We start from the raw sequence: 24,773 nt of genomic DNA, 5'->3' as shown, positions 1-24,773 counted from the left end.
CATGGAATCCTAGAATTGTAGAGTTGGGAGGGACCTTGAGGATCATCTAGTCCCCCTATAGAAATATTTTGCCCAACTTGGGGCTTGAACACAAGACCCTGAAATTAAGAGTCTCATGTTCTATTGACTGAGCTATCAGGCAGCATCTAGTTTTCCTTTGTTTCCTATTTGTGATATTTCATGCATGAATTGGGCAACATATATATTTTCCATGGGGGTGGGATCCTAAAACTTTTGGATTCTAACCTTTTCTTGCTGCATGTCTCAATGTCTCAAAATCTTTCACCAACCATATATTGTTGCCAGCCAGGTGCTTGGCACTTCTTGACCTCCTGCCAGGATTTTGCAGTCCCAGGTGGGATGATTAGAGTTCTTTAGGTACACAAGGTGAATTACAAATGATTTTAAAACACCACCTCTCTCATCTCTCTGTGTGCATACGAAGAACAACAGAAGTTTACAGTCATACCTCGGGTTGCGAACGTGATCCGTGCGGGAGGTGCGTTTGCAGCCCACAGCGTTCGCAACCCGCAGCACCGCGTCTGTGCATGCGCGGGATGCGATTTGGCGCTTCTGCGCATGCACATGATGTCATTTTGTGTTTCTGCACATGTGCGAGCGCCGAAACCTGGAAGTAACCCGTTCTGGGTTCTGGTACTTCTGGGTTTGTCGCGGAGTGCAACCTGAAAACGCGTAACCCACAGCATTCGCAACCCGAGGTATGACTGTATTTTCTTAAAGATGGACATGTCAGTTAAGTTGCAACCAAATGAACTTCTATCAATTGTATTTCTCTGCAGTGGATATTACTAATTGCAACTCACAAAGTTAAGAATATTGAATATGTAAAATATTTTAATTCAATATTTTTGTTTCAGTAATCAAGCCAACACAACCACCAACTCAGCCACCAACTCCCCCTCCTCCTCCAACAATCCCACCTGCTCGAGATGGTAGGTGCATGCAAAAGCATTTATCTTATTTCTGCCATGTCTATGAAAGCAGGGCTTTGAGAGTACTGTTGACTAAAGGCTCTGATGTTACTATAATTTAGGGCGTTCATAATAGCTTGTGAATTCAGAGAAGTAAGTTCTGCTTAAAACTGTATTTGACTCTTCCCATGTAGTCCCTTGTCTTTTACGTTTCCAGAGCGTTCATGTTTGTGTTCTTAGTCTGAGTTCTATAAACATGTTTGGTGCATTTGAGCCTTTGAATGTATTTTTCATGAATTCCAATGGGGAAAATGGTTTTTTAGATGTATTCTATATGTTACATTGACAAGCTTGATACATGCTATTCTTCAAATTATCATCTTAGTGTCCTTAATTATTCTGGATGTGTCAAATGACTTAACTGAATCCAATGAATTTTTTCAGTATGCAAGGGTGCCAAAGCAGATATAGTCTTCTTGACTGATGCTTCCTGGAGTATTGGAGATGACAATTTCCACAAAGTGCTGAAATTCGTTTTTAATACAGTTGGAGCCTTTGACCTAATCAACCCTGCTGGAATTCAGGTTTGTCTATTCTTCCTGTCTAGTAATAAACAAGAGAAACCAAGACTCTAAAGATTCTTAAAAGAAGCTGCTAGATTTCAATTTCAGCCAAAGCTAGAAAAGTGATTCAGTCTATAGCCCATGCTTCCAGATTCTGTCTTCATGCTTGCACTATGGATTGCATCATCCCCTTTCCATGACCATGAAAGAGTGGATCGTAGGTGTTCTCCAGCTCATGGATGGGCATTTTGCTGATTCCGGGGAAGAAGATACAGTAATAGGGAGACACCTATGCTTCCCAAATGGCCCTAAGCCCCAGTCACCATTGCCAGTTGTCTGAGATGATGGGAGTGGCAGTCCTCAGTATCTGCAGGGTACCACATTTGTTATCCTTGCATTAGTCAATTCACTAGACCTTCAGTTTCCCCACCCTCAACAGATGGCAAAACTGGCTAGCTTGAGGCAAAACTGATTCTGACCCTCATAGGATTGAATATTCTTTAAAAGAGTAGCACAGGTGCACAATATTTTGCTACACTTTTCCCTTTACACCCTTCTGCCTTTGACAAATGGCCACCTTGTCCTTGGTGGGTTGCCTCTTACAGTTTTTCCCACTTGCAAGACATTCAAAGTTTGGGTGGCTTGATTTTCAGCAATGTGGTATGTTTGTGTGTGCGTGCATCCTTTACTTTGTAGTATGGTGAAATGCTTGTTAGATTGTAGAAACCATACCTTGCAAAAGACAGCTTGGCTATTTGAAAAACCCTTTCACCGCATGCATGTAGTAACTGCCGATAAGCAGGTAAGCCTGTATGTGATGCAGACTGTTTAACTGGCTACCACACCCACATCTTCCAAATCATGGACTAGCTCAGGGGTCCCCAAACTAAGGCCCGTGGGCCGGATGCGGCTCAATCACCTTCTAAATCTGGCCCGTGGACGGTCCAGGAATAAGCATGTTTTTGCATGAGTAGAATGTGTCCTTTTATTTAAAATGCATCTCTGGGTTATTTGTGGGGCCTGCCTGGTGTTTTTACATGAGTAGAATGTGTCCTTTTATTTAATATGCATCTCTGGGTTATTTGTGGGGCATAGGAATTCATTCATTTCCCCCCCCCAAAAAAAATATAGTCCGGCCCCCCACAAGGTCTGAGGGACAGTGGACCGGCCCCCTGCTGAAAAAGTTTGCTGACCCCTGGACTAGCTCATTCTTATATGTGCCAAATCCTTCATTAACATTTCCTGTACCCCTCCCCCTCCCCGTGGTATCAAACAAAATTGTGTTGTTGGAGCATTCATCCCAATAATGCCAGATTTAATTTTCTGTTTCAGGTTTCTTTGGTGCAATACAGTGATGATCCAAAGTCTGAGTTCCATTTGAACACATATGATGATAAGGCACGGGCACTAGGAGCACTTCAGAATATTCGGTATAGAGGAGGGAACACAAAAACAGGTACTTGTGGGAGGATTTGAGTTCAGTTTTTTTTAAATACAAACATGTTCTCTATGCTTCACAGAGAAGATGTTGTATCCAATGTCAGTCCTACTCAGAGGTGGAATCTAGACACATAGAAAAAAAAGTGAAAATGCTTTTTTAAAAAAAGTTTTGAAAAATATATTGAATTTGCCATAGCTCACCATCGCCATCTAGTACCACATTTGTACAATACACTTTACAACACACTTAAAACATTTTATTTGCAGCTGTATAGCTGAGTCCAAAGTTCAGCCACTGAAAATAATGGACATGACTAACTTAGGCACATTAATTTCTGTCGGTCTGCTTTGAGTATAACTTAGTTGGATACAACCTTTTAATTTCATTCCAATGTTAATGTGTGTGCTACTAACCGTGTTTCTCATATTATAAGTCATGTCTTATATTTATTTTTTTCTCAAAAAAACACAACATGGCTTATTTTCAAGGGATGTCTTATTGAGCTGCGGCTCCAGCCAGCTCCCGGGCTTCGCGCGCTGCCTGCTAAGGCTCCTGCTGGCTGCTGGGGCTTACCGATAGTGCGCTTTGAGCTGCGGCTCCAGCCAGCTCCCGGGCTTCGCGCGCTGCGCGCTAAGGCTCCTGCCGGCTGCCGGGGCTTATCAGGAGCGCGCTTTGAGCTGCGGCTCCAGCCAGCTCCCAGGCTTTGCGCACTGCCCGCTAAGGCTCCTGCTGGCTGCTGGGGCTTTGCTTAGCAGGGTCCCGATCCTTTGTTCTTTGCCCGCCGCGGCTCCTGCCGGCTGCCGGGCTTTGCGCGGCTTGAGCTGCGGGTCTAGCAGGGTCCCGGCGCCGCGCGCTGAGGCTCTACCGTAGCCGGGCTTCGCACTGAGGCTCCTGCTGCAGCTCTTGCTGTGCGTGCTGCAGCTCTTGCTGGCTCCCACTCGGACGGAGCTCCACGTGGCAGCGGCATCCGGTTCCGAGGAGGCATCTTCCTTTTCTTCTTACGGTACCGTATTTTGCACAGACCTGCTCCCACCACAACCCGGTACTGCTACGTCTTATTTTCGGGGTATGCCTTATATTTCGCCAGGTCATGAAAATCCTGCCATGCCTTATTTTTTAGGGATGCCTTAAAATATGAGAAACACGGTAAGATTATCATTTTTGTTCGATCACCACAATGAATTTTGTTTCACCATCTGCAGGCAAAGCTCTTACATTTATCAAAGATAAGGTCTTGACATGGGAAAGTGGTATGAGGAAAGGAGTTCCCAAGGTACTTGTTGTCGTAACTGATGGTCGGTCACAGGATGAAGTGAGGAAAGCTGCAGCTGTCATACAACATTCTGGTAAGTTGCTTTCACGTGCCGTAACTTCGTACAACCATAATTCCGCTAACTTCGTCAAATGTCAGATTCTGTATTGTTAGGAAGGCTGTAATACCGGTATACACAGTTCAAATAGTCAGTGAACATTTAAGAGTCTGATATCTGTAAACCACTTTATCCAGTACAGTGGTACCTCTTGTTGCAAACAGGATCCGTTCCTGAGGCCCGTTCCCAACATGAAAAGGCTGCATCCTGAAGCGCCACATCTGCGCATGCGCAAAGCACGATTTAGCGCTTCAGCACATGCGCTCAGGTTACGGACGCACTGAACCCGGAAGTAACCTGTTCCGGGACTTCTGGGTTCGGCGTGTCCGTAACCTGAAAAGACGCAACCCACAGTGGACGTATCATGAGGTATGACTGTATCACTTTGCAGTGGACTGAATCCAGTGCTGTTCGTGTGCAAGGAGGGCAGATTTCCACTTGCACATCAGGGGATCCTTTGAAGAAGATTTGGGAGGAAGGGGAAGCCATGTAGTGCAAGTGGAAATCTGTTCAAGCAGTGTTGGATTTCACCCTGGGTAAACTCTGTTGTACATGTAAGCTTTTTATTTGAACATTTATTTATTTATAGAAATATCTACCTGCCTTTCTCATGCCCATGCACCACAGATTTAGTCACCTCTCTAGGATATGATGTTTTCTTTTTCTTTTTTTAAAAGGGAACAATAAACGTACACACTTTACATGTCTCCCTTGAGTTGTATGTCATCCCCACATAACAGATTGCTTACTAACTCAATTGATACTACATTTTCAGGTTTCAGTGTCTTTGTTGTTGGTGTGGCTGATGTTGATTACCATGAACTGGCCAAGATCGCCAGCAAACCCAGTGAACGCCATGTCTTTATAGTTGATGACTTTGATGCTTTTGAAAAGATTGAGGATAACCTCATCACCTTTGTTTGTGAGACAGCTACCTCAAGTAAGTCAAATGCCACTTCTCTCTAATCTTGTTTAGAATAAATTTACCTATTGGATTCTAGTGATCAAAGAGCCTTCCATGAGTGGAGGGACACAATTAGATACAACCCCCTGTATGCATTCTTTTCAGTACCACCCTTTCTAACACATTCCCTCATGCCTCCTCCGCATAAATCTGCTCTTAACAAAGAGGGGTGTCCAGATTGTCCTCTGATGTAGTGAGATGGGCTGCACTGGAAAGGGAATATCAACAGAGAGCCCCATGTACATACAACAGCTTATTAGGTGCATGCTGAAACTCTTAGAATCCCAGGCAAAGCATCTGCAATATATAAGCTTGTCTAGTCTCACTCTGAAAACTTCCAAAGGAGGAGAGTCTGCAGTAACCCCGTGCACCTTCCAACAACAATGCTGCTGGCTCATTCATTATTTCATTTGACATGTTTCTTTTTCTGTTTCAGCTTGCCCTCTCATGTACTTGGATGGGTACACTTCTCCTGGTAAGAATTTATATACCAGTATCGCAGCCTAGTAAAGTGTCTTCACATTTTCTAAATTCCACAAGTCTCTTTCTCTTTGAAAATAATAATAACGATGAAAAACATGTTCTCCTTTATGATACAGGCTTCAGGATGCTGGAAGCTTACAACTTAACAGAGAAGTATTTTGCTTCAGTACCAGGCGTTTCCTTGCAGTCAGGATCCTACCCCAGTTATGTGGCATACAGGCTTAATAAAAATGCCTTTGTTAGCCAACCCACAACGTAAGCTGTGCTACCTTTCTTCTTTTCTTTTTTTAACTGGGGAAAGTTGGCTGTGTGTGGTTACATGGAACACATAACTTTCTGGAATGATGGGGGATATATTTTGCTTAGTCTGCAACATTAAGAAATATGCTCAAAAGGAACTGCAACAACTTTCTTAAACAATGTACCATTTTTCTTATTGCTTAAAATATTTAGTATTTCCAGGCCTGCTTTGTTTCTTCATTCCCTATACTGTACAGGCTTTTATTGACATGGCAATCGAAATCTGTTGTAATTATTCGGTTTCAAACTCAGCTATTAGTGGTTAGTGGTGGGGAAAATTTTAGCTATAGATGCATGATGGTAGTTGTTCCATACAGTATATTGCTAGCTGCTAGATATTCTTCACCCAGACTCACCAGCAAATTTGCCAACAGGAGAGGAATTCTGAAGGTTTATTAGAATAAAACAGTTGCATGGTTTGGAAAGGTTGAAGCTCCTAAGCCCTACAGAAACATGCCAGTGCTCTGTATATAGCCAAGACAAAGCCACAGTTTTTGAGGGGAGTACATATTTTTGAAGGTCCCAGGTACGAACCCTAGCATTAGGGATGTCTAATGAATAACTTCACTTTATACCTTAGAGAACTACTTTAGTCACAGCAAATTGTACTAAGTGAGAGGAACTCACAGCTTTATTTACATCTAATCCCCCCCTCCCTGAATTGCTCTCCTTTTTGAATTGCCTCCCAAAAGTCATTATTGGCCTCTTATTGCTAGCTAGTTCCCTGACAATATTTCTGCTGCTACTCTTTCTCCTCTCCAGGCAAATTCTAAGGGTCCTGTTGCTTAATGACCCTGAAGATTATACTTCAGTTTCTGTCACCATTGCCTCTTACCCCTTACAGCAGGCATGTGGAACCTGGGTTGGGGCTGGTGGGAGTTGTAATTTAGCAACATCTGAAGAGCCAAAAGTTCCTCACACTTGCCTTATAGGCTCAGTCTATGGTTTGGATATCTATCTCATTTGGTTATCAAAAATTAGAATTTAATACAGTTCTAGTGAATGATTAAGAACCAAATTATGTACCCTTCCCAAACATTTCAGATTCATAATGCTTTTCCTTACAGTGGGAAGGAAAAGCAGTCAAATAGGCAAACTGAAGGATATCGGGAAGTTTAAATAAGCCTTTCCTCCCTTTCTGGTGAGAGCTTCTTTAAGTCTTAAATGCAAAGTAGCTCTCTCAGAATTTCTTTTTGAATTCTCTTCACTGCATCATTCTTTGTGAGGTTTGAGTGGAGCGAGTGATCAGCTGCTGAGCAAAGGTCTGTGTGTTCTGGATCTTGAGTGAACCACAACTTTATTGTGAAATTTGTAATGCAAATGTCAGTGTGTTGGCATTTTCCTACAGTCTTTTCTGTGTTTCAGATTAAACATTATCAAGTTCTTTAGCCTTTTTCATGCATTTTCAGTGAGCAGTAATCTATGCTTTCTTTAATAGGGAGATTCATCCAGATGGATTACCAAAGGCTTACACTATCATACTATTATTCCGCCTTCTTCCGGACACCCCCACTGAACCGTTTGCAATTTGGCAGATAACAGACAGAGATTACAAACCACAAGTTGGAGTTGTTCTTGATCGTAAGAATGATTTCCCCTGCTTATAGTATGAATAGAATCTCTAAATGGAACTTTATGGATAAATTCCCATGTTTTCTTCCCCAATCTGGCAAGCTGAGAACGTTAGTGAAATATTTATTGTTGTAATCCAATATTTGTTCAGTACCAGAGATCAACAGGGAAGGAAATTTTGAGGTAGACTAAAACTAATTTCCACAGTTATGTGCAATTTGCATAATATTTGCCTGGACCCTGTATTTGCAAAACCGCAGCTGATTGTGAAATCTTCTATTTGGATGAAATCATCCAAGAAATACTTTAATCTGAGGTTTAAAAACAGAAGTTCTTAGGAATGGCTCAGCCACTAACTTTGAGAAAGATCTTGCCATTTTTATGATTTGAAACTCTAGCAATGATCATACAGCTCACCAAAGTACACCAACTAGAAGGATGTTAATTCAATGCTCCTAAATCGGCATAATCAAAGGCCAGGCAGGGTTCCAGCAGTAGATATGTTGTTTGTTGGTCAGCATTTGTGAGCAGTCAACTAAGCCAGATGTTTCTCTAGTTCATCATATTCTGGTGGCATGTTAAAAGAATAAGTAAATACCAGGAAGTTTTGCTTTCATCTTTATACTGAAATAATCTTCCTTCAGAGCTAAACTGCCATAAATCATGCTACTTCTATGTGGTGTCTGAGTTTTGAGGGAGGGAAACTGGCAAGTTGGGAGCTGCAAGAAGCCATTCATCTCTCAGCCACCTGCAACAAGCATTGGCACCAGGTGTTTTAACCCAGTGTTTGGCTTATCTCAAAGCATATTTGCCCAAAGTGCTCCAGTAAGTGGCTTGCATTCTATGCCAGTGAGCTTTATTGTGTCCTATCAATTTAAAGTTTTATGATAGGTTGATATTGATTTGGGCCCCAAGACATCAAATAATGTACTTTACAATGTGTAATGTCCATTAATCTGGTATTATTTCTGTTTATTTTTTATTAGTAAACCCGAGACAAGTGGATAATAAACATTCCTGATTTGGCCCTAGTAATACATTCTTTGCTGCTTGTGACAAGTTTAATCAAATTAGACTGCATATGTTACTGGGGGCATGGATTGTTATAAAACTGTAACTAATTAACCATGCATATAGTCAATAAAATGTTTTTTCTCCCCCAGCATCCAGCAAAGTATTATCATTCTTTAACAAGGACACAAGAGGAGAGGTTCAGACAGTAACATTTGAAGGTGATGAAGTTAAGAAACTCTTTTATGGAAGTTTCCACAAGGTAAATGCTGACAATTGTGTGCAAATTGTTATGAACAAAAGTGATTTTCTTGAGAACAAAAACCATACTGTAGTTGCTGGTTAGTAGATATAGATAAATATAATAATTTATAAGTCAATTCAAGCAAATATTCTTGAGCTTATACTGTTAATGTAGATTGAATATTTATGATAAGTTAACATATTGAATATGTCCAGTTCAATGGGGCTTGATTGCAAGTGAGTTCAGAATTGCAGCTAAAAGGTGGAAAATACTATAATATGGGCCTGCTATGATTTCTCAGTGGGATTGTATTGTTTGTCATCAGTAGATTGGGTAATTCATTAGAAAGAATGTTTCAAAGCTAAAGAGAAGGAACCTTCAGACCTGGTCTAGAATTGCACTTCCTGCATAGATAATGATGATAATTAAGATTTGTATAGCAAAGTTTATACCCATATATTTTAGGGCGCTTCACAACATCCAGCACCCCATATTTTCTGTCATCTGCTTATTATGTGCAGCACAACTCAGCACAGGAGTTTGGATAATTATGCAGTGAATTACCATGTTTGTTTGTGTGTGCACATGAAATAAGTGACCTCCCCAGCTGCAGCAAAAGAGAAGAAAATTGCAACAGATTTTTGTATGGTGATTTTGATGTTTAAAAAGATCCAATATTAAGAATATGCCAAACTTTTAAAAATTGGAATGAACCCTTCCAAAATATGAAACATTTTTGTGGTGTTCATTCAATGAGTTATACATTCACTCGATGAAAAATAGCTAACTTAATATTGGCTACTTGTGGAAAATTTGCTTTCGCACAGTTCTTTGGATGTTGAGTAGCATTGCTGTAGTGATAGTGGATGAATCCAGCAAGCCTCTTTGGGAAAGTGTTGGCTTAGTAATACAGTAATTAAAAGAGTTTCAAAGAACTCTTATAGAACCATATGGTTTTTATTCCTTTGCCTCACCATTATGAACCAAACTACATGTGATAGAAGTTCCATTGCTCTCGCTAGCAGCACTTTAAAAAAAATAAAATAGAAAGCTGACACAGGAAGCTGGAACTGGGAGCAGATGGCTGAGAGAAGGGAAGAGCTCCTACGTAAATGCTTTTGCTTTCTGCTCTTTACATGCTGAAAATTGCCCCCTGCAGCTACTGTCTCATCACCAGGCGAAGAGATATAACGTCCTCATATCTATTCCCTTCCCAGGAGAAAAGTATTGGGATGGGGTTACTTTGCACAGAGCAGCAGAGGCAGGAATGGTCATGTCGCTCCTCCCTTCAGCCAGTCCTCAGTTCTCACAGCTGCTTAAAAAATATAGAAGAAGAAATTAGTCTCTAATACATAGGTTGGCCCTCAGCCTTTGCCTTAGCTTTCCAGCAGAAGAAACGTATACTCACTTTCATTGATAAAGGGCAGGCTATAAATATTTTATATAAACAGACTACATACATGGACGGAAGTATATAGATATAACATAATGGGTAGCTTTTAGATCGATCCCTCCCCTTACCTGGCCAACTCTCTCCTGGCAATGCCTCCCAGCTGGGATTGGGTAACTGGCAGAGGTAGGTGGCCACCTCCAGGTGTCCAGCCTGGGGGGGGGGGAAATCCAGGCTGTACTGCCAGAAGCTGCATGCGACCACGGAAAAGGCACCCCCCATTTGATGTTGGGAGCGGTCAATAGATATAACATCATGGATAGTTATTTAGATGCATCTGCAGACATTTTTGCAGCAATTTAGTGCCACATAATATAATAACAAATATTTAAAGTAATGGGATTTAATTCTGGATAAACAGATGTTTCAATTTTTATTAGAAATTGTCAATAATGTTTAAGAAATCATGAATATAAACATCTATGATATACATTTTTCCTTCCTGCTAAACATAACTTAATGCAGCTATAGAAATGACGTTATAATGACAAATAAACTGTGCACCGAAATACAGATCCAGATCTTGAAGTGGTAAAATAGCAGGAAACCCTTGATGAGGTTTCAAACAATTGGAGGAGGGAACTTTAAAAAACTTCTGTTTGAAAGCTGAACAGCGCTGGAATGGATTTCCATTTCTCATGAATTTGTGGTCCAAATGTATTACTCAGCTTTTGGCACTGCCCCATGATATTTTGTTATATAGGTATTCCAACAGAAGCATATCCCTTTTATCCAAGCAAGGCCTCTGCTAGAGTATGGAGACTAGCAAACAGTATGTAAGCTAGCAGAAGTTTAGTGTGTATGTATGTGTGTGTATATATATATATATATATATATATATATATATATATATATATACATTGGATAAGAGAGATGCAAAATGGAACTCTTGGTATACCTTTTGTGAAATGCTAGTATGTGGTGGTAGCACAGTTTTTTTTCCAAAAGATTATGAATAAGTAAATCTAATGCTTCAAGTTCTCAGGCTAGTATTGTAAAAATGAGGAACCTTATCCTCTCCACCCCATCCCATCTATTTCACCCAGTTTTATGAATGGGAAAGGTGTTTGGAACTCTTGTGCATTTGAACTTCTACTGGCTGTAGCTAAATCCAAGACATTGGACAGCTGCAGAAATAATGCTAAACCATATTTTAGGGACCACAAAAATATTTAACATTACAAGAATGAGCTTAGCTTTTGTCCAGGCCTGTGTGCTCTCCCAGCTTCTGCACCTTTGCTGTGAGAAGGAATCTGGAAGCCTTCCCATCCACTTTTGATTACCTGTCGTTTTGTCATGTTGCTCAAATCTAGACAACTGATTATTATTAACTATAGTTAGTGGAAACATGCTGACTTCAAACCATGGTGAAGTAGTTGATGAGCTAGTCTTATTTTTATTAGCCATAGTTAAATTTAACTGCAGTATGCAGTCTGGCGTTTGGACAATACACTAAACTGTGGTTAATCTCAGAACAGAAGTGGAAGCTTTTGATTTCCTTGTGGTCATGCCAGAGGAGGAGAGGAGTGGGGGGGAGCGTGTGAGCCCATTTTGTTCAAATACAACTACTGTTGTGGGGAAAGGAAAAATGGAAAAATAAAGTTCTGGGACAAGAAGAAAACAAAACCCACCCTCACTTAAATTCTTCTATCTATATTTTGCGATAATGTTTTACTCATATGGTCATAGTTGGTCTTAGCCACCTCAACCATTTGTATAAATAATTACATACCTTGATCCAGACCTTAGTGCCTGGACCAATGCTCACCAATTTGGGCACCCACTTTTAAGTCCCAAGAACAACTTTGTATATGGAGCTGTTGCCTTTCTTAGTAAAGAAGCCCTTGCATGTGGAGGACCCATGCCTAGATCAGTGCCCCTATACCTTCAAAACAGTTTACAACTTTAAACAGCAAATCTAAGGTGTATAAAAACATACATGCATTTAGTTATTTTTCTAATAATTTTTCTACAGGTTCATATTGTTGTAACTCCCACAAATGCTAAGATTTACATTGACTGCTTTGAAATAATGGACAAACCAATTAAAGAGGGTGGAAATATCACAACTGATGGCTATGAAATACTGGGTAAACTACAGAAAGGTGACAGGAAAACAGCAACAGTAAGTAACAACCTTTACTTTTTATCAGTTCCAAGCACATGCAAAATATATTTTGAAATCCTTATTAAGAGTTTTCTTACAATGTTTTAAAAGGTAAAGGGACCATTAGGTCCAGTCGCGGATGACTCTGGGGTTGCGGCGCTTATCTCGCTTTATTACAGAGGGAGCCGGGGTACAGCTTCCGGGTCATGTGGCCAGCATGACAAAGCCACTTCTGGCAAAACCAGAGCAGCGCACGGAAATGCTGTTTACCTTCCCGCTGGAGCGGTACCTATTTGTCTACTTGCACTTTGACATGCTTTCGTTGGCAGGAGCAGGGTTTAGGGTATACTTAATGACAATCAAGACTTGAGTGGCATCTTAAAAACAAATATATTGTGGCATGAGTTTTCATAGTGATACCCTACTTCACCAAATAATGCTCTTTGGATTACACACAAGACACTGTCAACATATCACAAAAAACTACTCATCTGCCAACTCTGGACCGATTTTATGCCATGAAGTCAGTTCCTTTTATACTGACTTAGGACAAATGTTCAGTCCAAGATGGATGAACTTGGTTGCTTCTTGTTACAATGTAAATGGTAAGTTTCAGTCAAAATTACCATATGAACCAAAAGCTGTAGCTCTGAGAAGTTGACTGGAGTATTCTCAGACCAAAATATAAATGTAAATGAACAAGTTAGAGTTTGCTGGCCTCGCATTGAAACCACCCACAATGCATCAGTGTGCTTAATCAAGATATTCCCATGACATTTGTCATAGAAGTTGGCCTTCTGATCTAGTAGCCTCAACATATGAGTCAACAGTAGCATGACTCAGTCATGAAAGGGCTAGAGTCGCATAGTCTTTGGCTGGGAAAATATTTCTATTATTTGAACAACTTTCTCCCACTGCTATTTTTATGTACTAATATATAAATCTGCAAGACATTTATTGCATTAAACAAATCTTACGTGTGCTTTGTTAAAAATGTATGTGATCCAAACTATGCAATTAAGTTACCATTTATTCAATGTTGCCTGATGCTGTAGCCATCAATGGGATATTGCTGAATAGCATTTTTACTGCCTTGGCTGAATGGCAAAAATGTATCTTGCATAATATTGCCATGCATGACTATGTTTTTGAAATTTCCTACAGATGTAACATTGAAGACATTTGTGTTTTTGCCTTACAGCTAGAGATCCAAAGTTTCGACTTTGTATGTAATGCCGTTTGGACTAGCAGAGATAGATGCTGTGACATTCCTTCTAGGGTAAATATAAATTTTAAAACCTCATGTCAACAATCTGAGCCAGTCCTACACAGAGGACAATGCAGAAGAATATGTTTGAAAGGTCCCTGTTGGGAATGACAAATTGCTTCTGTGACTGAATCATCCTGAGACTCAGAGGGCAAGAATGCAGATACTTTACCAGAGCCGTATTATAAATGCTGCTATTTTGAACTTAGGTACAGTCAGGCCACATTTCAGTCCAATTTTATCCTTTACAGATATATTTCCCATATATCAAGATTTGAGGGTTTATTTTTAAAATAAGCATTAAATTTTCCGTATTCTACTCATACATATCCCCATAAATGCTGTTGGGGTTTTTTAAGTGAGTGTATGTGTGAGTCGAATTAGAGATGGAATAATGAGGTAGTTGGGCTAAGGGATGGTGAAATAGTCATGTTTTAGTTACTGCTAGTGTACTGTAAATTAGCAGGCAAAACTCAAAAGGGTAAATTTGCACTAATCTGTAATGGGCTAAAGGTGGAAGAAAAGTTCAAATAAGGAAGGCAGAATGGTTGAGCGATGGTCAAGTGGAGGACACTCTGTGACTTCTGCCCAGAGGGAGGAGAAAAGATGAAAAAGAGATGTCTTACAAGAATAACAAATTGAACCCTTGTGCCCCGAAGAACTATTTCTACTAAAATATGCTGGGCAGTTCACTGTCTTATTAAAGTTATCCATGTTTTTTGTTTGTTTCAGTACCATTTTGAGACTTGCAACTTCTTTTAGACTTCTGCCCCAAAGTTTTCATTTGTTTAAGAAAACTCAATATCCCTCTTCCCAAATGAGTGCAAACAGTGTCTGCTCTGAGTAGACATATGCTCTCTTTTTCCAGGACACATCCTCTTTTTCATTGGTAGAGTCATGGCAATCCATAGTTAAAAGTAAAAGTTGGCAAATGTGTCCTCTTTTTTTGTTCTTCAAAATGGTTTTCTGACACTACCTTCCTTCTGAAACCCAAGCTGCCCTGGAAATCTGTTACAGAGGCTTGGGGACACTCCAGAAAGTGGCACAGGGGACTTCTAGGAGAAAGAATGATTGGAGAATATTGTTTATCTTTCTCTTCTGCTCTCAGACACTTCTGTTGGATTATTAACTGTTTCAGAAGCAGGATGACAGCATTGAATTTTTCCTCATATCAGTCACAGATTATATGGAAGTTATTACTCTGGATGCACCTTTAGAGAAACCCCTTATGGCACACATAAGCAACCTGAATTTCTTTAATTCATATTACTATGTGTATGGGTAAATCCATTTATCTAAATCTGTTTTTAGTCCTAAGGATAAGTCCTAGAATATAGGAAGTCATAAAAAGTGTAGCAAAACATCTGCTGAGTATTTTGCTCCATCCATGAGCAATGTGCATTTGGGACTAAGCAGCAAGACTTCCACACCAGTCATCATGGTTCCCAGGCAACCTTGAGTCTCAGTTCTCTCTTTGTCTGCCTGCCCTTAAAAATATAATTTAAACATGCTACAGACAATAAAAAAACATATTTGAAACCATTCTGTTGGTGATCACCCTTTTAAAAAAAATTTCCAGGGAAATGACAGGTGTTTGTCCTTTAATTTTCAGCGGGATGAAGCGAAATGCCCATCGTTACCAAACGCTTGCACATGCACACAAGACAGTGTGGGACCTCCAGGACCTCCAGGACCTGCTGTAAGCAAAATTATTGCATTGTGATTACCAGACCTGTGACTCTGTAGAGTACCTCAGATTAACAAACTGGAATCCACAGAACTCCAATGACTTCAGGAAGCAGAGATCAATGATGATGATCTCTCTGTTCACGCTAGCATAGGGACCCAAATTAGCTGCAGCACCAGAATTAGCTTTTGGCTGTTGATGCTCTAGCACAGGAGTAAGGAAATGGGTCCCTTGGAAAAAGCCCTGTAGGGCACTTTGAAGTCCTCCTGACAATTGGCACTTCAGAAACCTTGGATTTGGATTGGTGGCAAGTCTGAAGCACTGCATATGGCCAAAATGGGCTGGTGAGCCAAATGAGGAGGCCTGGTTGTTGATAATTATACAAAAGTATTGGGGGAGGTGGGTAGAAGTGTCGCCGGGGGGGGGGGGGAGCTGTTTCCCTCTATTCCTAACTGCAGTGACTTCTACTGCTATCAAGCAAGACAACAAAGTGGTGAAACTGACAAGGTTGTATTATCACACTTCTGGTCAGATTAATTTCACTCCTAAGAGGTAATTTAAGGAAGGACAAAGATAAATTTGTTGTTGAATGTACTGCAGAAGGGGAAGTGCGCACCAATTCAAAGTAAAAGGGTATTTTTAAAAGTAAGATCTTTCTCTTGAAATAGTGAGACATTACTGTGTGGGAGCAGATACCCTTCCACACTATATTTGTAGAGAGTTATATGGTAATAGACGCGCAGCATGAAGAGGTATATATTCACAATTTCTTTACTGTATTAAAAATTATTAGCAAATGTTTAAAAACAGCCCAGGCAGTGGGCTTTCGTGCATGTCGATTTTCTTTTGTTTTTGTGCAATGGAGGAGTGCTTCTTGTCACCATGGTGATGTTACTACCCAACACATTCCTACAACAATAACTGTACACATGACTATGGCAGCAATGCTGGTTGTACTATTGGGAGCTAAAATTGGCTTTTCTAGGTACCACAAAGTGTTACTGAAACCTTTACAGCAGTATTGATGCACTGGCAATAATCAGTGTGTGTACATTGGGCAACAATATAACTGCCAAGTCTGATGAAAAACCACAGCTAGACTTCGTAGCTTTCTTTGTTGTTTTTAGTATTTTTATCATAGATTTGTAGTGTGCAGTTTGAACCCCACAGCCCCACAATATGTTGTTCTAAAGTTTGTTAGTCCCTATTTGTGCATTGAATGAGCCCAGACAAAACCTCCTGTTTCACCATTCAGCTACTTGCGAGAAGTAATATTTGCATGCATATATGATTTTGGACTTCCATGTCTATCTGCCCATTTATCTATACTCATTATTTGCATGTTTTTGTTTTAGGGAGGCCCAGGTGCTAAGGGACCAAGAGGCGAAAGAGGCTTAACTGGGCCCTCTGTGAGTATCTGCCTAAAATACACACTTACGTGGATGTAAGTCCTATTGAAATCAGCGGGACTTACTCCTGAGCAGACGTACACAGGATTGTTTTGTAACTGCTTTGTATCCTCCCTTTGGTTTTAAAAAAGAGACTTTTAACAAAGTATTTAAAGGTGCAAGTTTAAGTATCTGTATTTAGTTCTATATGTATTAGGACCACATCATACGCTACATTTTAGTATACTGTGAATGCAAGAAACATGGTTGCAAATATCTGTACCATATAGACACACACACCAGGGAGAAGTAATTTTATTGAGAATTCACTCTGCGACAGTTTTCCCTCTGAAATCAACCTCATTTATGTGAAATTATAATACTGTATCTGTATCTCACTTTGCTTCCTTTCAATTACCTTCAGTTTCTATCATTAGTACACATGTGAGGAAGATATAAAAGAAAGGATGTCAGTTCTGCTGCATGCATTGTTCTTCCCTGTTCCAGGAAGTCATGTGGGGTTGGTTCATCATATAAATTTTGTGGAGGAACCTGAGGCAGTGTTTGCCAACATCACAATGGAGGCACCAATATTTGTATCAAATAATGCCACCAAGCAATAATGCCGACACTTGTGGCTTATCATCTTTCATACCTTTAAACTTTATAATATTTTGATAAAGCTGCTACAATGTGACAAGTGCACTAGCAAGGCAAAGTTTTACTTCAGCTGATAGCTACCAGTGTTTCTGAATGCACTAAAAAAAGTTTCGGCAGAGGGCCGAAACACAGTGAAACCCTCAGATTTCTAGACAGCCCTTTTATAAATGCTGTCACCTTGTGAAAACATATTATGTGACTCCATCTTTTACGCATGTTCTTTAAGATAACCACTTTGGAAGAATAAAAGGCTAGCTAGCAAATGGGTTTCTCTCTTTTTCTACTTTAAGGGGCCACCTGGCGCTCATGGAGATGTAGGACCTAGAGGCCCTCAAGGACCACCAGGACCACAGGGGCCAAATGGACTTTCCATTACAGGAGAACCAGTGAGTAAACAGGCATTCTAGTTTTTGGAGAGTGCAAGATAGCCTGCATACCATATTTAGAGCTCTCGGATACTCTTAAACTATTGTGTTTTGACATTCTTCATCACATATAGTAGAAAATACTGGGAATAAGTGCTTTAGCACATGACATCATATTTATAAGCATTGCAATACTGGCAGATTACACAAAAATATGGTAATAGCCATGCTATTGTGGTGATTTAGAAGGAACATTGCTGTGTCTTTTCAGATAAATTCTTTTGCTTTCAAAAGGTTAGGCAATTATCTGGCATTCTCTGAACTATTTTCTGATAGTTAATCACGTCACTGTATTCTGATAAACTAAATCATGTGTTGCAAGCTGTGTAGGTAAACCAGAGGAAAGAATGACAAAGGGGCTGGAAGAAGCAGTCCAGTCTTCCCCAGAAGCCCCCCAGTCTGGTGAATGCGATGGGCTGTACACTGTGGGGCTGGGATTCAAGGGGGAATCACTCCAAGTCTTCCCAGCCCAGTTTGCATGATGAATGGCACCTTCTAAAACTTGCAGTATTTCCTCCTAGGGTCGTCAAGGGATGAAAGGTGATGCTGGAGAGCCAGGACTACCTGGTCGCTCAGTAAGTTTGCTTTTTTAAAAAATAATAATATGGTCATGCTACTTATGCTGCACACTTCCCATAAGTGCTAACATAAATTAAGTTCTCACTTGTAGCCTGGTATGCATAAGTTTCTGTTTAGTTTCACTTGCGCTTCAACAGATGAGACAAAATGCTATTGAACTTCAAAATAATAAAACAAGAGCACACAAGTGCAGATCCACATCATGTATCAGTTGTGAATTGGTACTGGGAAATGGGACTAGGTTTTAAGGAAACAAAGAAGGCATCAAAGTCCCAGAAAATCTGGACACCACCACACACAAAAAGAATCTCAGGCTCAGAGGTCTCACTATCCATATCCCTTCATTTGGATAATTGTTCCTTAATCCCTGCTCTCTGCTTCTTTCTACGTAACCTGTTCCTGCTCCAGAATAGGACCTCTCCTTTTACTCTGTGGCTGCTAGGCTTACTCAGGTGTCTTTGCTGATGTACCTTGTCAAAAGCTTTTTGATAGTCCAAGTCAACTGTGTCAACCAGATCACCTCTGCCTCTATGCTTGTTGGTACTCTCAAATGTGTGTCTTGTATTGGATAACTCAATAATTCTCTCTGATTAATATTTTTCTTCTTCTGTAGGGATCTCCAGGCTTACCTGGTCCCCCTGGCCAAATGGGACCGCCGGGTGATAGGGTAAGCATTTTTGTTTTATATTTGTTGATGATCAAGTAGGTCTAGGGCTGTGCAATTGGTGGACAAAGATTCCTAGTTACACAACAAGTCCCTACATGGAAGTTTGCTAGTTTTGAGTAGGACATCCTTTTTGAGTACCAAAAGTAGGTGAGCCGGTGAGGGGCACCATTTCAATGCTTGTACATGAACTGTGTTTTAACTTACATTGTGTTTCTTCTTCATGTACTCATGGCAAAATAAATATATGGATGGCACTTCTACCTTTGATGGTGTATAAGCAATAGACACATATTTTTCCTACTTGGTAATTATTTTCATCAGAGAACTTTGTGTAAGCAGAAGCCACCTGGCTTGATTTTAGGAATAGCATAGGGTAGAACTTCCTCAGCAGGACTTCACAGGGTCAGGGTGAATAAATGAAGAGAGCCTGCCAAACCTACAAAAAGAATCTCTAATAGATGGGTGGGAGGCAGCAGTTAAAAAATAATAATCACCACCACCCAAATGCTTAAGGTTGGTTTTGATTGTATGTGAAAAGTTAAACTGTGCTGACCATTGGAGTAAAGACTCTGCTGTTCCTCTCTCAGTACTGAACTTAGCCAAAGTTTTAGAATTAGAAATAAACTACTCTCTTGAAATTGTCTGGTTATCTAAATCACATAGTGCTTTCTATTTCAAATTAATATTGACAGCTGTGACCACTACTTTTGACTAGTTAATGTTTCTCTTTCTTGTGTGACTTTTCGGATGAGTGCTCATTATTCTCAGCCATTTTGGGGGGTAGGGTGAAGGGGTGCATGATCTGAAGAGTGGGGGAAAGCTCCATTGTGGAAGCAGACATCCTTGCAGAGAACTTCCATTGAGAAGGCTGGTTAGGTGAATCCTGCCAACTAACAAAAAAGACTGGGTGTGAGAAAGCAAACAACAGGAGAAAGAGGGACAACAGAGTCTTAGGTGTAACACATGAGAAGATGATGATGTTGGAACTTCCTCACAAGTAATTGAGCTTTAGTATTCAGCATGAATTCTTAATCAGAGAAAAGCACATAACTAGTTGATGTTACTGTAATTGAAGCACAGAATTAAATAGCACCTAGACTGGCAATATCTTTTAAACATATATATTAATAGTTACAGGTAGGTAGCCGTGTTGGTCTGAGTCGAAGCAAAATAAAAAAATTCCTTCAGTAGCACCTTAAAGACCAACTAAGTTTTTATTTTGGTATGAGCTTTCGTGTGCATGCACACTTCTTCAGATACAGTACACTGAAACAGAAGAGCCAGACCCTTATGTATATTCAGAGGGTGGTGGGGGTGGGTGGGAATGGGAGATGGGCTGATAGGAGTGGTAAACCTGTTGATGGCTGTTAACGACTGCTGATGACTGCAATAGGTCCTGCGGGGGGGGGGGGCAAGGGCTGAGGTGCTAAAGAAAGCTTGATCAAGCATAATGAGATAAGAATCCTATGTCTTTGTTCATCCCAGGTGGCTCCATGGTCTTAAGCTTGGTAATGAGTTCCAATTCAGCAACTTCCCTTTCCAGTCTGTTTCTGAAATTTTTTTGTAATAAAACAGCTGCTTTGAGATCTTGTATAGAATGTATAGAACTATATTAATAGTTAATGGACATTAACCTAAACCAGTTGTCATGGAATTAGCTTATCTTTTTAAAGAAACAAAACAATAATACATAAACTTTCACTTTTCAACTAGGGTTTTACTGGAAAAGATGGCCCAACTGGACCAAGAGGACCCCCTGGACCATTAGTAAGTGTTAGCTTGACTGTTTGTGGGCTAACTGGAGTAGGGCTTTGACATTGGGGAGGGATTAGCTTTGTAAAAGTCAGTTTGCTGTTATAGTTTTCCCTCTACCTCCTCATTGTTTGTGCCAGCAAATAACTACCTGAGCAGGTTAAATAATACAACTATGTAACCTCTTTTGCCCCAAACCCTAAAGGTTCCAAGGATCTTCAGACCATCTGGTCTCATTCTCATTCTAAGTTCAGGGCTCTTGTCAACAATACCTCTCTCTGGGTTTGGTACAGTAGTTTACCTGGACAGTAATGCTTATGGATCTGTAGTATAAGGACCCTTACACTTACACACACACACACACACACACACACACACACACACACACACACACACTTTTTAGCTTGCCACTTTAGCTTGCCACTTTTTAGCTTGCCACTGAGATGCCTTCCTCCACCCAGAACTCTCCACCATATCTTTCTTCCCTGTTGGGTGATGTTCATTTGAGGCAATGCTTCTCAGCTACCCACTTCTGTGCTGCCTTTTCCTTCTTTGTGTGTTTCTCTTCTGCCTTTGCTTTCTCTGCTACCTTTACTTTCCCTCTTGTCTCCATATACAATATCCCTCATGCCCTTGTCTTGACCCCCATCTCCTTTTTACTCTGGTCTGCTCCTCTGACACCATCTCCCCCCCCCCAACTTTTATAATGCAGCTGGTTGGGCATTTCTGTCTTTCTCATGACATTGCCTTGACCCAACCTTCCACTCTGCCTGCCTTACCTTCTGGGCAGATCATCAAGCAGATGGAGCAACAGAGGAATCACTGCTCACAGCACTCACAACATACTATTGTATAGGCATCATCTAAATGTAGACTATTATGTAGCCAAAAGCACCACCAACCATGCATGCATGCACACACACACACACACACACACACACACACACGGGAGGTGTGTGTGTGTGTGTGGTATCAACAGGCTTGGATGAACTTAGGGCTCGTACATATACAAAAAACCTCAGGAAACAAAACAGAGTTAGGGGAAACTCTGCCCCCTAGCCCAATGATGACTGAGCATGCTCAGTGGCTATGAAATGCTGACTGATTCTTGAAGGGGAAGGGAGGACAGTAAACCAAGGGAGGGGTAATATAAAGGAGTATCCTGGAAAAGGTCATAGCTGGCTGGCTGGCACACTTCATTTTGTTGCAGGTCTAATTGGTTTGATATAATTCTGCATAATTATTCAGTGCCAAATTTTGCTGTAATGTCAGTCTGGCAAAATGTGCACCCTTTTGACTCCCTTCTTGCATTCTAAGTCCTATTCCTATCAATCCTGTATGGTTTGTTATCCACTTAGAAGATCTGATGACTACAGTTAGTTATGCAGGAGGTTTTATTAAGAAAAAAATCTGGCTGCATCTAATGTGGTCTGCACATGTTCATTATGCTGGAAAATAGTCAAGAGGAAATCGTTTTGAGTACAGTTAAGCTTTGGGAATACTAGAAGCTTCATAATGTTTTATGAGGCTTGAAAATTTCTCTTATGGAAATTGTTCCTTTGATGTGATTAGAAAGATGTGAGTGTTTTGCTGCTGCTTAGAAAATCTGTTAAAAGAAAGTCTGTTAGTTGCTAGGGCAATGCTTTTTCATGAAAAATCAATAGGCTAAGCATTAAAAATTATTTTCTTTTAAGATGCTGGTATTTAATTACTTCCATACTAATTGTTAATTAGTAAGTGAGAGACTAATCCTTTGCTCCCTGGGAGGGTAACTGAGTACTCATGAGATACCGTGAGACTCCCTCTGCACTGATAGAGAAGGAGGTAGTGGGCAGAGAGAGAAGTCCAAGGATGCAAACTTCCAGGTGCAAAATATATAGACATAGACATATCCAGTGCTATTTTTCTAGGAAAAGGTGCTGGAATTCTTATAATAGCAATGGTGTCCACCTGAGAGGTGCGGAAACTGAGTTCCAGTGAGCTTTGCCTGGAAAAAAAGCATACATATACATCATATATTGAGCTCAAAGCATTAATATTCCTCAGATGAACCTTGGATCAACCAATTCACACTGTTACAAAACATTTCAGAGAGCAAGATTGAAATTGGTTTTTCCACAGTTCCTTTGAGGAAGAACTTACGGTAGTTCAAAACACACTGGGCTTAATTAACTTTTTTGTATACCTGGATATTTCCTTCCCTTTTTATAGCAACTGAGTGTCTCACCTTTCCACAGCAGTTGGGACCTAGAGCCAGTTCAGCATTTCTTCACCAGTACTGATTGGGCAGGTGGCGGTGGTGGGACAGGGTTGAGATGACCAGAAAAACAGAAGTTTATTGCCAGATGCAAGCTTGACTTGTTCATAGAGCATTAAAAAAAATAAAACAGAGGCTCACTGTTTGTTACAAGATGTGTCATATTGGGAGGAAATGAAAACAAATAGTAGTAGGGAAAGTTTTCACATGCATTCCCTGCATTTGGTGAGTATCATGTTTGTTGGATTTAACAGACTATTATTATGTCCTCCTTAGTATAACTTTTCAATGTACATTTTTGCAGGGTGCCCCAGGAGTTCCTGGAGTTGCTGGCCCAACTGGAAAACCAGGAAAACCAGGAGATCGTGGCTCTCCGGTAAGATAATCAATGATTGGCATTTAGTGCATCTGTTGTTAAAGATACCATCAAACGTTGAGATAGACTTTTCTCAGACTCGCATCACACAATGGCTATCAGCACAACCAGCTAATAACTTTCAGTTATGTTAAGTCTAATTTTCAGCAACTTCACTCCTTACAGCACATCTTTTTTTGCAATTTAAGTCAGGTCTGGAAATTGTGGTCAGAGCTTTCCACTAAAAAGAGAGCAGAAGCTGCACATGCCAAGGCTTATATTTCTGCACTATGTAAACATCTCAGAGCTAAATCAGCAGAATTACTGGAATTATTCTTTTTTAAGCACAGTCAAGTATGATGTGCTTCCCTAAGGTGGAAATTTTTATATGTAGCATTCTGGGGGCTTGTTGGTTTGAAAAAGTTTGAATGTTTACAGTGGAGCCTCGGTGTTGTGTTGTGGGTTCTGTCTAGAATCTGATACTAGATGAGGGATCAAGAGATTGTCCCAGCAGCATTGCCAGAGCCAATCTGTCTGATTTTGTCAAGGCAGCTATTAGAAAGTTATGCACTTGGTACCAAAGGTTGCAACGTTTGCATCTACTACACTGGTCAGCATGGGAAGGCTCGCTCTCATGATCTTAGCTTGTATCAGTAGCCTTGAGGCAATGAAGGGTTATACTTCCTCTGAAGGAGTAGGTACATAACTTGGAAGTACTTCTGGATCCATTGCTGTCGCTTGAGGCTCAGGTGGTGCAGAGTGCTTTCCGCCAGATACACGTGCCTCTATCTGGACAGGGATAGCCTAACTACTATTGTCTGTGCTCTGGTAACTTCTAGGTTAGATTACTGCAATCTGTCATAGGGGCTACCTCTGAAGATGGTTTGGAACTTCAGCCAGTGGTTAGGCAAGACAGTTTGAGCATATAATGCCAATTCTAACCTGACTGCAATGGCTGCCAGTTAGCTTCTGGGCCTAATTCGAAGTGCTGGTTTTGACCTATAAAGCCTTAAATAGCTCCTTTAAAAACCATACCCCAATGACTGCCTTACTCCATTTGAACCAACTCAAACCCTGTGTTCATCCTCTTAGGCACTTCTTTGTGTGCCTCCTGAGCAAGAGGTCCAGAGGGTGGCAACATGAGAATGGACCTTTTCTGCAGTAGCTTCCCATTTGTGGAATGCTCTCCCCAGGGTGGCTCGCTTGCCGCCTTTGTCACATAGCTTTAGGCGTCGGGCAAAAACAGTCCTATTCTCCCAAGCCTTTGGCCAATTACACAATCTAAGGCCTTTTAAAGTG

General features: G+C 40.6%; 1 protein-coding gene across 14 annotated transcripts in view; it reads left to right on the top strand.

The window, feature by feature from the left end:
- Window positions 1-24,773, top strand: part of COL12A1 (collagen type XII alpha 1 chain) — a 113,658-nt gene that overhangs the window by 77,386 nt on the left and 11,499 nt on the right. For all 14 annotated transcript variants that reach the window (XM_035109599.3, XM_035109590.3, XM_035109592.3 and 11 more), the window contains 18 exons: window positions 879-953; window positions 1,377-1,516; window positions 2,828-2,951; window positions 4,139-4,282; window positions 5,082-5,246; window positions 5,707-5,745; window positions 5,870-6,008; window positions 7,492-7,634; window positions 8,789-8,898; window positions 12,306-12,455; window positions 13,639-13,716; window positions 15,317-15,403; window positions 16,747-16,800; window positions 17,730-17,825; window positions 18,386-18,439; window positions 19,057-19,110; window positions 20,824-20,877; window positions 23,424-23,495. In XM_035109599.3, the coding sequence (XP_034965490.2) occupies window positions 879-953; window positions 1,377-1,516; window positions 2,828-2,951; window positions 4,139-4,282; window positions 5,082-5,246; window positions 5,707-5,745; window positions 5,870-6,008; window positions 7,492-7,634; window positions 8,789-8,898; window positions 12,306-12,455; window positions 13,639-13,716; window positions 15,317-15,403; window positions 16,747-16,800; window positions 17,730-17,825; window positions 18,386-18,439; window positions 19,057-19,110; window positions 20,824-20,877; window positions 23,424-23,495 (1,778 nt within the window). The remainder of the gene's footprint in view (window positions 1-878; window positions 954-1,376; window positions 1,517-2,827; window positions 2,952-4,138; window positions 4,283-5,081; window positions 5,247-5,706; window positions 5,746-5,869; window positions 6,009-7,491; window positions 7,635-8,788; window positions 8,899-12,305; window positions 12,456-13,638; window positions 13,717-15,316; window positions 15,404-16,746; window positions 16,801-17,729; window positions 17,826-18,385; window positions 18,440-19,056; window positions 19,111-20,823; window positions 20,878-23,423; window positions 23,496-24,773) is intronic.

This window comes from Zootoca vivipara, chromosome 3 (assembly GCF_965207765.1).
Source record: "Zootoca vivipara chromosome 3, rZooViv2.hap1.1, whole genome shotgun sequence".
NCBI classification, from domain to species: domain Eukaryota; kingdom Metazoa; phylum Chordata; class Lepidosauria; order Squamata; family Lacertidae; genus Zootoca; species Zootoca vivipara.
Note: the sequence above shows the minus strand (reverse complement) of the source record. Positions and strands in the feature narration are given on the sequence as shown.